This window comes from Lacerta agilis, chromosome 1 (assembly GCF_009819535.1).
Source record: "Lacerta agilis isolate rLacAgi1 chromosome 1, rLacAgi1.pri, whole genome shotgun sequence".
Classification (NCBI taxonomy): Eukaryota; Metazoa; Chordata; class Lepidosauria; order Squamata; family Lacertidae; genus Lacerta; species Lacerta agilis.
In genome coordinates this window covers 55,791,656-55,804,418 of record NC_046312.1, presented here as the reverse complement: position 1 = coordinate 55,804,418, position 12,763 = coordinate 55,791,656, and the positions used below count along the sequence as shown (strand labels likewise).

Sequence of the window (12,763 nt, the reverse complement as noted above, 5' to 3'; positions counted from 1 at the left end):
TTTACTTACAGGAAGCATGCCTGCTTGTTTATCTACACTAGATTATTTCATTCACATTAATTCACAAAGGGGCAATCCTTGGGAATACTGATAGGGTCATTTCAGGGCTTGTTAGGCACAAGTTGGAGAACATGGAGAAAGAAAACTGATGGCTAGGGAACTCGTTGCAACTATGCCAGTTTATAGAACTCAGATGCTGTGGTGCTTAGGCTACAATCCTAGGCACACTTTCCTGGGAGTAAGCTCCTCTGAATTTAATGAGACTTAACTCTCGGCAGATGTATATATAGGAGTGCTCTGCTAGCAGCAACTGAGTCAGGTTCAAAGTGGGGCTTAAAACAGGGCTGTAGTGAGCCCTCAGTCTCAAGTTGGGTGACTATGTGCAAGTCAAACATTCCTGTACCTTTAATACCTGTGCAGGAGCAGGAATTTCAGCAGGTGTAGCTTATCAGGCAAACTACACCTGCTGAAATTCCCTCTGATACTGTTAAAAGTTTAGGAGCCCTGTCATCTTTTGCACCTGGCCATCCTAAAGGGATTTTTATTTTCCTCATCCTGTAGATTTTCCCTTGACCCCTCAGCTCCTTCAGCCTGGGGTTGACCCAACAAACACACACACACAACTTCCATATTGCCTGGCAGCAGGCAACGGATCGACTGTTTTGTGCCTCCCTGCCCCTTTACAAATGTGCTGCCTGAGCATTCTTTATATACTAAAACAGCCTTTGCCAACTTGATGACCATCATATGTTTGGACTTTTTTCTTTAAAAAAGTCAGACTAATTAGATGCAAAATTATTCACAAAATGTATATATTATGCACATAATCATGTTTGTGTCAAGCTGTATGCAATACTGGCTCTGGTAGAATTTTTGGTAAATTTGGCAACATTTCTACTTTCATTGGAATCTTTATTGGAAAAATTATTATAGTTACATACTATTGTAGTCAGTGCTTTTTTCAGGTGGTACTCAAAGGTATGCAGTACTGGCACCTCTTTTTTGTTGTTAAAAAGTGTGGCATTTGCTGTAACAGCTTCATGGTACCAGCACCTATTTTTCTAGGGGAAAGCACTGATTGTAGTGAGCTAATGGGTTTCACTGTGCCCTTAGGCACTTGTTGGAGTCTTCTGGAAAAATTCCAGAATACTTTGCTGCTTTCAAACAGTGTGTCAATGCTGCATGAATGCTTTGTGTGTGCAACATAACCTCAGCGTAATTTTGCTGCTATTTGACAACGCTGCCAGCTGTGTATTATTATTTTCACTGGACATTTGTTTAAAAAAAAAGATTAAGACAGAACATAGACAAGTAATCAGTACAGGATAATGTTTTGATTGATAGTTGCTATAGGCTCTATGTGGCCTACACTCTAAAGGAAATATTTGACAAGAGTTGGGAATATGAACAATTATTCCCAAATGTAGGTTATCCAAATGTAGGATTGCAGAAATGTGACCTTTCCATTCATATACATTATGCTTCTTAAAAAGTGCTTTCACTGTCCAAGAGTCTTGGAGAAGGGTGCCAGCCAGATGTTTTGGATGGCAATTCCCAGCCAGCATGTCCATTGGTCAGAGATGATGGGAGCTGGGGTCCTTATCAAGCGAAGGGCATCACATTGTCCACCCCTGATCTTGGCTATTGCTTCAATGCAACACAACTTGGAAAGGGGATATAGCTTTGGTGTGAACATAGCATTGGTAGAACATCTGTTTTGTGCCCAGAAGGTGTCACTGGAATCTCCAGGAAGGGCTGGAAAGAGGCCCCGTCTGAAATTCCCCTGCCAGTTAGTATAAACCAGCCTTTCCCAACCATCCAGATGTTTTGGATCACCCATCATTTATGAATTTTGTCTGGGCTGTATGGGACTGATAAGAGTTGTAATCTAGAACATTTGGATGGCCCCATGTTGGGGGAGGTTGGTACCGAGATATATAGACCATTGCTAGGGCTGCACAGAAGGCAGCTTCTTATGTTCCTAATTTCCAAACAACCACACATTACACAGAGGTGTGTTTTATTTACTGTTTTATAGTTGTTGTTTTAAAAAAGAACCATCACCAGTCATGTTCCAAGTGATTGAACAGTTTGTTTAACAAATCCATGTTGATGAAACATGTATACTGTAGTGTACAAATGGAAAATGTGGCACTATCTGCGTACAATGGTTGAAAATTAGATGTGTGCTATCCTGGAGTGAAAGTTAACAGCAACTAAAGGTTTTTTTGGGTGGGGAGGGAGAGCTTTTTGTCCCCACAACTAGCCCATTACCACCTGAAAGGATATATACACACACACAAGAATAACATGGAAGACTATTGCAGAAGAAAGAATTCTAAAAAGTAGCTGCTGTCTATTCAATGGGTGTAATTGTAAACAAAGCCAGTGTGCTCTTTATAGCAGGGATCAAGAACCTGTGGCTGCCCTGAAGTTGTTACACCATCAGTCCCAACAAGCATGGCCAGTGGTCAGGAATAATGGGAATCGGAATTCAACAGCATCTGGAGGGCCACAGATTCACCACCCCTGCTATATACATAGTATATAAGCATTATTCACGGTAAATGTATTTATTGCAATCCTAGTAGTATATTGGCAGTTTAAAAAACATGGCAAGAAGTGCACCTGTTTCTTGAATGACTATTGAAAGAGTAACAACTATAGGCCGTCATATATACCAGCTAATAGTAGGCTCATGCGTTTCACATCTGATTACAGTATAAAGAGCCTCCCCTCATTGGACAAAGTATTCACACTAAACTCAAAGTTGAAATGTCATTAGGCTGCAATTCTAAATGCACTTCCTGAAGATAAGCTTCATTGCTATATGAGGGAATTGCATGTAAGTGTGCTATAAGGATCAGGAAGTAAGTGTTCAAACAGCAGATACAGTATAGGCTACTACACGTTTATCAGCAAGACTTCTGCAAATGAAACAATGATACAAGCATTTTGCTGCAGTGTTTTATCATTTTAAAGCTGAGCAGAGGCAGATTACTCACCACCACTCCAGATGTTCATATAAGACTTTGACCAAATCAAACTACAGTACCAACAACATTGTCATCAACACAAGCTGCCTGTGAATCTAGTTGATTTACAGTCTAAGAAAGGGTCAGGGTATATTCTTTTCAGACCAAGGCATGGGTGTAGCCAAGAGGGGGCAGCTGCCCCCCTAAATCAATAAAAATACATAGCTAACTGAGGTTCTTCCCCCTCCAACAAAAGGCCTGCCCCTCTCAACAAAAATCCTGGCTATGCCCATGGACCAAGGGCTGGATTTTCTCCTTCCAGGGACAGCATGTCAATGGTGAGTAGGGCAAGAGAACAAATCAATCAATAGACACAACCCTTTTCTTTATAGGGCAGGCTTCTATGCACATCATTTCCATCGAAGGAAGCAGGAGGCATCATCACAGGTCAAGGACCCATTTCCAGCTTCGAGGAAGGCATGGAGTAAGGATAGGGAGAGTCATGAGGGCAAGATAAAAAGGCTGAGAGGGCAGCAATGGACTGAGATGGACTGGCGGAGCCACCATGGCATCCACTGCCCTGTCACTTATGTCAGTCAAGGTGGAAGGGGGGGCGGGGGAGGCAAATTGCTGCGTGCCATGCAGGAACAGCAAGCAGACCCAGATTGGGCCCAATGCTATTAAATGACAGCAGCACGACTTGCATGGGATCCCAGCTGGCTGCGCTCCTCCCAGAATGCCTACTGTGGCCTACCACTGGTGAGGATCCCACCAGTAGTACTTCTGCCCACCCATTCAGCAGGCAGAATGGAAAGCTCTGGAATCACTGGCACGGCTAGGCAGAGAGACACTGCTGCCCAGTCTGAAGCTCCCCCAGCCTGGTGCCAAGTGGGTTTGGATGCTAGTCTAAGCCAGTAAGTGTCATGTGTTCGTGTCAATTTTTTCTTGCCGACTTAATTTTGATTTTATTGGGAATTCCTCTGCTCTGCCATCAAGCACCTAGAAATGTAATGTGCCCTACAAATAGGGATGATTTACGTATTAGGTCCATTAAGTAGATGGCTCTTTACATATAGCTCTCTTTTCATCTCTGCAAGTGTTGGATATGAAAGATTCCAGATAGCTAAGAAAGAATGTGTTTGTTTCTACATAAGAACTGCCATCTGGAGCAGGTTAAAGCAGCCCCCCCTGGCCCCCCCACAGCTGTTGACCAGCCCTAAGAATCACAGAGGTGGCTCAGTTGCTAAAGGACATCAGAATACACTGGCTGAGAACATTTTATTACAGAATGGGTTTCTCTCATTCGGGAGTGTTTTCATGTTTTCCAAGTTATCTGAAAAGGGGATTTTAACCTGTCCCGGCAGCCCCTTCTCTTTTGTGTATCTGAATACTTTTCTGGTTTAAGACAATGCACCCCTTCTCCAAATGCTGCAGACATATCAGCTTAAAAAAAAAGGATGGGAAAGTGTGGTGTGTATAGACAACACATTTTTAAAACCTCCATATCACAGGAACATCATCCAAATCACAGTCACTGCAGAAATGGCTAGAGGAACTGTACTGACCATGGTGTTTAAACTTTTGTTGCAGAGATCTCTTTGGCAACAAAGGAATCTAAAACTGTCGGCGTTAAAGTAATTGGCAACTTGTTCTGTGGTACACTGTGACATTTTCCAGCAGCTATAGGTTCTCAAATGCACTGTAAAAAAAGAAAAAAGAAAAATGACACCCCAAAAATAAGCAATTGAAAACTTGACAGCTTAAAATAAGTTTGTTTTTTTTTAAAAAAAAATCAACAGAAAGCAAACAATGTTTAACAAAAGCTGCTAATTTGATAACTTTATAAGGACACCATAACTTATAATATGGTTTATATGGTAAATATGGAAGCTTTAAAAAAACAAATAACCAAATTTCTCAGTACTTTGCAGTAGTTGCCCCATCTTGCATAGATGTAGGTTATAATCCTATTGAATATTGGAGTGGATCTTGAGTTGCTCTTTTGTGAAAGGAACGACTCCTGTTCACAGAAGGGGCTGATTTAGTGCACTACATAGCTTTTGCCCTCATCCCATGTCAAGCAGATAAATCATCTACATCAAATTCTCATGCCACTCCTAGCTTCTATTCCGTCTCAAAAACAAACCACTTCTTTAAAAAAAGAAAGAAACCCTAAACATTGGAATTAAATTATACAAAAGAAAGAAGAAGATATGTAAAAATATAATATAGCCTTAAGCCAGGCTTTCTCAACCTCGGCCCTCCAGATGTTTTTGGCCTACAACTCCCATGATCCCTAGCTAGCAGGACCAGTGGTCAGATTGTAGCTAAGGGATGTAGCAAGCTGGGCCCCAAAGGATGATTGTATGAAACAGGCTTTCTGAGAAAAGGACATCTCATATAATGCCACTATGTAAATCTACGGTGCGGCTGCACTTTGCATACTGTGTACAGTACAGATTGCCTCATCTCAAAAAGCAGATTGTAGAGTTGGAAAATGTTCAGAAAGGGCTTATTAGTAGTACAGGATTGTGCTGCAAGAGACACTCAGACCAAGAGTGAGACTGATAGACTGCTGCATATTATACATACCAAACCTAATTTGCAAGCAAGCATCTTCTTCGTAGCTACAGGTAAGGTTTGTCCTACACAGGAAGGGGCTTTGTTCGCAAGTGTAACACCGGAGTGCATAGCCTGAGATACAAAGGGAGATTTTGTTAAACTAACAAAATATCTATATAGCACGATAATTTAAACAAGCATTAGGCCTACAGTATATGATTACTCACATCATAATGAATATTGGAGGAGAGGAGAGAGTATGGCAGGTTTCCTAATGCCACTTAAATAGTTTGTGGCTAGAGTAGGATTTGGGGACCTCCAGCTCACCTGAGTAGCTGTCGCTTCAGAACTCAATTCGATTTTTGCTAAAAGGAAAACTCACAACACATCACTGCTTTGATCACTATGCCAAAAGTTTCTTTTTTGCTTTTGTTGTTGCTTTACCGTCACCAAGAATAAAGTGTAAAATACTTTTTGTTTTTACGGACCTTATGCAGGACATTTTTAAAGGCAGGGTTTTTTTTTTAAAATTGATCAAGGATTCAACTAATAACCAAAGAACTCAGGGAAATCTACTCTCCTGTCCAACTTTGATCACTTTGACACAGTACTGTAGTAGGTAATGAGACAAAAAGAGAGGAAGAGCCCCCTACTGGACAAAGGATTGAACTGGGCAGCTTTTGGCTCCTGTTGACAGTTCAGTCTTAAGAAATAAATAGGCTTAAGTGCATCTGCATTATGAATTAGACAACAGTAATTTGACATCTAAAAACAAATTCGTTCATTATGTAGAATATCCAAGTAGATATGGTGGAACATTCTGTCTCAACTGCCATCAGACTCTACCTGTTTCCACTAATTGCTGTGAAACCCTCTTCCAGAGAGGGAGAACCTATAGCCTCCAGATGCTGTTGGACTTCAGCTTAACTATCAGCCCTGGGCAGCATAGCCCAATGGTCAGCGAAGATGGGAGCTGGAGTCCAAAAGCAGCTGGAGAGCTATGGGCTCCCTGTCCCTGCTCTGTGCCATGCTAATTCCTGACTGACTACATCAAAGAAACCCACCTGCCATGTATGATGGAACTAAGCAAATTTCCCATTTTTTGTGCCTGCACATGGGATATGTAAACCCAAGCGTATGTGTTAAGCACCTGATAGGTTACTACTACATCACTATTTATTATGTTTGTGCTGATTAACCTGCCTTGTTTGCATGAAATACAAAATAATAATTCAAAGTTTACCAACAAAACAATTATTTGGTGGACATGCTAGGTTGCGTGTTGTTCAGGACCATTCCCCATCTTCTCCTCTCAGGCTTTAAAATCCCTTCTGGTTAACTGTATGCAACTGCTATGTTCACATCAGTTGCTGTATTCTGTATAGCACTTGAACAGATACAATAGAAACAGAAAACTTTCTATAGGTTTCCATCAAATTTATACCACTGCACAGGTGTTCAGTGGTCACTGAGTCACTCCCTTCAAGGAGCTTCAAGGAAGATACCTACCAGAACTACAGGACACAGTTACAATAATGAATATTGTAAGCAGAATGTTGTTCATTTTGTCCATGGTTCCCCTGAAGTCTAGAAAGAGAAACACACATGAGACTGGGGCCATGACCATAATTTGTTTGCTTCAGTCAAAGCCTCCCATCCAAAGCTGCTATTAACCTCTAGGAGAAAAAAAATGCAGCTGAGCCTTGACAAGGAGGCAACTGAACAAAGTTACCTTCTTATATCTTTTTTACACAAATACACCCCTCCCTTCAACTAAAACACGATTACATCAGTTTTAACAGTCACAGCTTCTACAAAAGAATCAAACTCTAGATTGATAAGGGTGTTATTTTCAAGTTAAATTATGTTACACATTTAAAAAAGATTTTACCATTTAAAAATTTTTTTGTTTGCTTTTAGGCTGCACTGGAAAAGAAGCAGATAGGATATGTAGATATGTTGGGTAGGTATTCTATGTACTGTACTGTACTGTATTGTATTTGTTAAGTTTTATGTAAATCGATGAATAATAAATATTATTTTTTAAAAAGGAAAAGAAGCAGATATCAGCATGCTCTGAGGACCCTGTATGAGGTTTGGAGAAACACATACAACAATATTTTAAAAAGAAAACCTGATGGGGGGTGGGGAAACAACCCACATCCAGCCCAGCCCAATAAGAACTGAGTATGCTCAGCAGCCAAAAATATTGAGTCAGCTTGAAAAGAGAAATAGGAAAGGAGAGCTGCAGAAAGAAACAGAGAGGAGGAAAATGGTTGGCTGGCAGTTAAATACTTCAAGGTCAATGGTAATAGTGGCAATAATTTTAAGACAACAGCCAGAGAAACCAGCAAGCTGGACTTTTCCAAACTTCAGCCCCCAAACATCTTCTGTTTGTTCGTACAATCCACATTTCTGCTGAAAACGTATAACACAGAAACTACAGTATATGTATTGCTTTAAAAGTGTATTTTGAAGATTATACAGTTCATACTACCATTACATGCAGTAGATGGCCACTGCAGTGGGTACTGTATAGGAGAGAGTAGGGATGGTTTTAATGAGAAAAGCTTGTATCCATGTCTTCCTGAGAGGTTTATAGCTTCTCCATCAAATAGCCACCCAGCTATCTGTTTCAGATCTAGTTTACAAGCAGTTAACTCTTCAAAATGTGGGTTGTTGTCACAGATGTTCTCTTGGTAGGTCTCCTCTTAAGCATCCTGTCTTCTGATTAAGTTGGATAATGGAGGTCTGCAATCAAGATCCCTTTTCCAGGTTTGTATTTTACAATACAGTACTTACCGGTAGAATCATGGAATTGTGGAATTGTAGAGTTGGAAGGGACCCTGAGGGTCATCTAGTCCAACCCTTTGCAATGCAGGAATCACTGAAAGATGGCCACCCAATCTTGCCTTAAAAACCTCCAGCAAAATAGAGTCTACCGCCTTCTGGAGTTTGTTGCACTGTTGACAGCTTTTAATGTCAGATAGTTCTTCCTGATGTTTAGCCGGAATCTCCTTTCTTGTCATTTGGATCCATTGGTTTGGGTTCTGACCTCCAGAGCACCTGTACCCTTGCAGTTTCAGAATAATACATTGAGGGACTGGTGGTACTGAAGTGGCAGGCACTTTGAGTATGCTCTCTAAGAGGTTTTTGGTCTGTTTCCACTGTGAAGATGGCCAAGTGTACAGACATGTGATTTATTGTTGTTGTTTGTTGCTGTTCCGTTTTTTTTGTTAATTATTTAACTGAACAAGTAAGCAAACCAAAACAAATAAGAGTGTACAATATGCAGTGTTATCAACTGCCCTGTAATCCAAGCAGTGATGTGAACATGGTGTCAAGTCAAGTGTCCAGCCCTTCTGCTTCACCTTGAGTTCCTCGCAATGTATCCTTCCACAACATCCCATGTGTTGATGGTGGCTGACAATTATATTCCCTTTTTAGAAGCATATGCAATAAAGTACAGTAGACCTAGACTTCATTTTTTAAAAAATGCCTTCTGTATTTTGGTTTGCTAATTCTTTCACTTGTTTTGAAAGGTGAGGCGGTCCAAAGATAATTTTTTAAAAAACCTGATGGAAAGAAAGGACAGCTACAAAAATATTCTGAATGAACTTCTATCAGTACTGAAGACGTTGGATGCTTTGGAGATCCAGATGTTACTAGCTGCTGCTGCTGCTGCAAACCTGAGGGTAGATATTCATTTGGCACCTTATACAGATCTTTTCAGATGCCAGTATTAATGTGTCTTAAACATATGACTGATTTAGATAGGATTCCTGCACTGCAGGGGGGGTTTACTAGATGACTCTTGGGGTCCCTTCCAACTCTAGATTACTATGTTTCTGTGAATACAGAATTTTGAATAGTATAAAATTTGTACTATATTTTCTAAAATAAAGTGGACTACATTGCAGAGCCGTAACATATCACACATACCCTCTCAGCCAAAGTCCTCAGCTCCAAACATGTCATGTGGGTGGATACAGCTGCAGGTTGTTGTTGTTGTTATTTTGAACTCATTTTACAGCCTGCTACCAACTCCCACTTGGAGCACAATTTTTGGGGGGCGGGAACTCTGCCTTCTAACATGCTAAAAACATACACACAGTTTGGCTCACTAAGAGCAATGCCTCGAGTCTAGGAGATTCCATTACTGTTGTTTCAGTGATATTTTATGTTCTCAAGATAAACAAACAGAATGTATTTAATAATAACATCATCAGGAAATCGTTGTTTAGGATTTGGGCAAAATATAGAAGATATTTCGAACCAAAGATACCTTGGTGGCTATCCCCTTTGGAATTACTGTCTGTAAAGAAAAGAAATATGGATTCAATTTGGCCGACATATAAGAATTTATTAGAGGCAAAAAATAATGAACTAAAATTGAAGGAATATGGAGTAATTAAAAATTATTTAACTAGTTGGTTGCAATATTTCCAAATTAATCAGAGGTTTAATCAAGATAAAAAAATTGGATTTGAAAAAGAGAAGTCTAAATTAGAAGAAATATTATTGGATAAGAAAAAAGACTATATTAAAAATTTATATTATGTTTTGTTAAAATGGGAGACTGAAGAAGAACAAGTCAAGGAATCCATGATAAAATGGGGGCAAGATCTGGGGAGACCAATTATGTTTGAAAATTGGGAAAATCTCTGGAAAAGGGACAGCCACTTAACACCAAACTACGATATAAAAGAAAATATCTTAAAAATGCAATATAGGTGGCATCTGACGCCGGTGAAGCTAGCCAAGATGTATAAGAACTCAAACAACCAATGTTGGCGCTGTAATAAAGAAATTGGTACGTACATTCACATCTGGTGGCAGTGTAACAAAATTAAAACATTTTGGGATATAGTGTATAAAGAACTTAAGAAAATGTTGAAATATTCTTTCAAGAAGAAAATAGATTTGTTTCTATTGGGTATGATGGACAGAGAGATCAAGACCAAAGATAGGCATATAATCATGTATGCGACCGTCTCAGCAAGGTTGTTAATAGCTAGAAATTGGAAATCTCAAAAAGTACCTAGCAAAGAGGATTGGCATTTAAAAATGCTAACATATTATAATTTGGCATCCAAATATGAAGAATTAAAAGGAATAAACGAGATAGAGAGAGAGGAGAATTGGAAATTATTCAAAGAATATATGAATCTGTATGTTGAGAAGGCCAATCTCTTAGTAGAGTATTAAAGACCTAAATAATAGAACTTAATGATAAAGAAGAGATAATAGAGCATGCAGATGGAGGAAAAGAAGATATTAATACAGTAAGGAGTAGACTGAGAAGTAACAAGGGGTAGGGGGGGGTGGGTAACTAGAGAGGGTGGGGTACGAGGAGGGAAATTAAGGGAAATTAAGGGAGATATAAGATATATGTTTGTGCTTTGTTAATGTTTAGTTAATCTATGTACTTATGCTATGTATCTTTGCTATTTTCATGTATTTTTGTAATCCTTTTATTATTATTATTATTACTTTTATTTTTCTTTGTAAACTTTGAACTTAAATAAAGTCTATTTTATTAAAAAAGAAAGAAAGAAAGAAAATGACCCACTCTTTCACACTAGGAAAAGCAAGTGAGTTAATGGGAAGAAAACATAAACAATGTGAAGAAAAGGGTAGTTCTTATGAGTGCCTTGATTAACTTTGGCCAGCTCCCTGCAGTTCCTATCACTATGCAGCAGCACCATGGCAGGCATACTAAACAGAGAAGGGGGGAAATAAATTTAAAAAATTAAAAAATTGTCCAGCAGCACCTTAGAGACCAACTAAGTTTGTTCTGGGTATAAGCTTTTGTGTGCATGCACACTTCTTCAGATAGCCAGGTATCTGAAGATATCTGAAGAAGTGTGCATGCACACGAAAGCTTATAGCCAGAACAAACTTACCGGTAGTTGGTCTCTAAGATGCTACTGGACAATTTTTTTAATTTTTAATTTTATTTCGACTAAGTCAGACCAACACGGCTACCTACCTGAATCTAGAGAAGAGGGGTATTTAAAGACACACAAGATCCTAATTTGGCTAGTTACCAAAGCTAGAATTATTGGGGAGCAGCAATGTATCGGGTGACATTAGATCATGGGAAGGGGAAGCAGAACCTGGGGTTTCATGCAGGCAGAGCATGCTTTATCTCTCAGCATTGCCTCTGCAGTCTTAGATACGTGCTCCTTCCACGATCCCGAGAGAATTCTCTTTGAGACCCGCAGAAAGCAGCAAGAGGACAGACACAAGTTAGGACGGTCTCGGACGACAGGAAGGGCGCTTTGGGGCGGGGCTGTTTGGTAGGATCGCCTTCTCATCATGCCAATGGGGAGGCAAAGGTTAGGAAAGCTGCCTGCACCCACTGAAAAGAATCCCCTCTTCTGAACGGACACAGCAGAAAGTAGGGGAGCCCAAAGTAGTCGATGCACACCCAACGCCCCCCGCCGGCCACACTCACCACACATCCCGTTGCGACCCCCCCCCCCACCTATCAACTCAAGGCACCGCGATTTACTAGGCACTCCGCCAGGCAGAGCAATTGAAGCTGCCTTACCCCGCCCATCTAACTCAGTATTGCCTACACTGGCCGGCAGCAGCCAGCCCCCCATCCTTTTGGGAAGGGGGTGTTTCCTACCCCTAGTTGAAGAGGCTGCTCTCTGCTCCCTGGTCTCCTGCCCTTCTCCGCAGAGTTAACCCCTAAATGCAGCCTGCTTCGTCTAGGCTCGTTTCGCCCCTATCCTTATCCTGTCCGGAGACCCAGCGAGTTGCCCCGCCTGCTCTGGGGCATCTCGCGGGGATGTCCCTTCCCCACCTTCCAAGCGGGATTAAAGCGATTAAATGACAACGCCTGAAGGAAAAAACGGAGGGCAAGCCCTCGAAACCGGCCCTTCACGCGCCAAGTGCCCGGCCCTCCGCTCACCCTCCTGCACGCAGCTCGACGCTCCGCCGCAATCCCTCTGCAGCAAAATCCTGGCCCGCCGGTTTCCCTCGCGCCCAGAAGAGCGCGCCGCTTCTCGGGAACCGGGACGCTCCGCCTCCCGCGCGGCGAGGCTGGTCTGCGGCAATGCGGAGAGCAGCCGAAGCAGCGAAATATAAGTGTATCAATGATGGGATGGAGCGAGAGGGAAAAGCGAGAAGAGGGCGGAGCGGAGCGGGCTCGGCCTGTACCGCTCAGTCCTACGAGCGGCCTACCAGGAGAAGCGAGGCCTTGAGGGGGTCGTCGT

At 41.3% G+C, this 12,763-nt stretch overlaps 1 protein-coding gene across 1 annotated transcript; it reads right to left on the bottom strand.

The window, feature by feature from the left end:
• Nucleotides 1-3,913: 3,913 nt before the first annotated feature.
• On the bottom strand, nt 3,914-12,611 carry LOC117047202 (CD59 glycoprotein-like). The gene is made up of 4 exons (XM_033150093.1): nt 12,460-12,611; nt 7,047-7,124; nt 5,568-5,669; nt 3,914-4,674 (listed from the first exon to the last, which is right to left on the bottom strand). Exons 2-4 carry the CDS (start codon nt 7,108-7,110, stop codon nt 4,481-4,483), a joined length of 360 nt encoding a protein of 119 aa, XP_033005984.1. The 5' UTR covers nt 7,111-7,124; nt 12,460-12,611; the 3' UTR covers nt 3,914-4,480.
• Nucleotides 12,612-12,763: the final 152 nt, after the last annotated feature.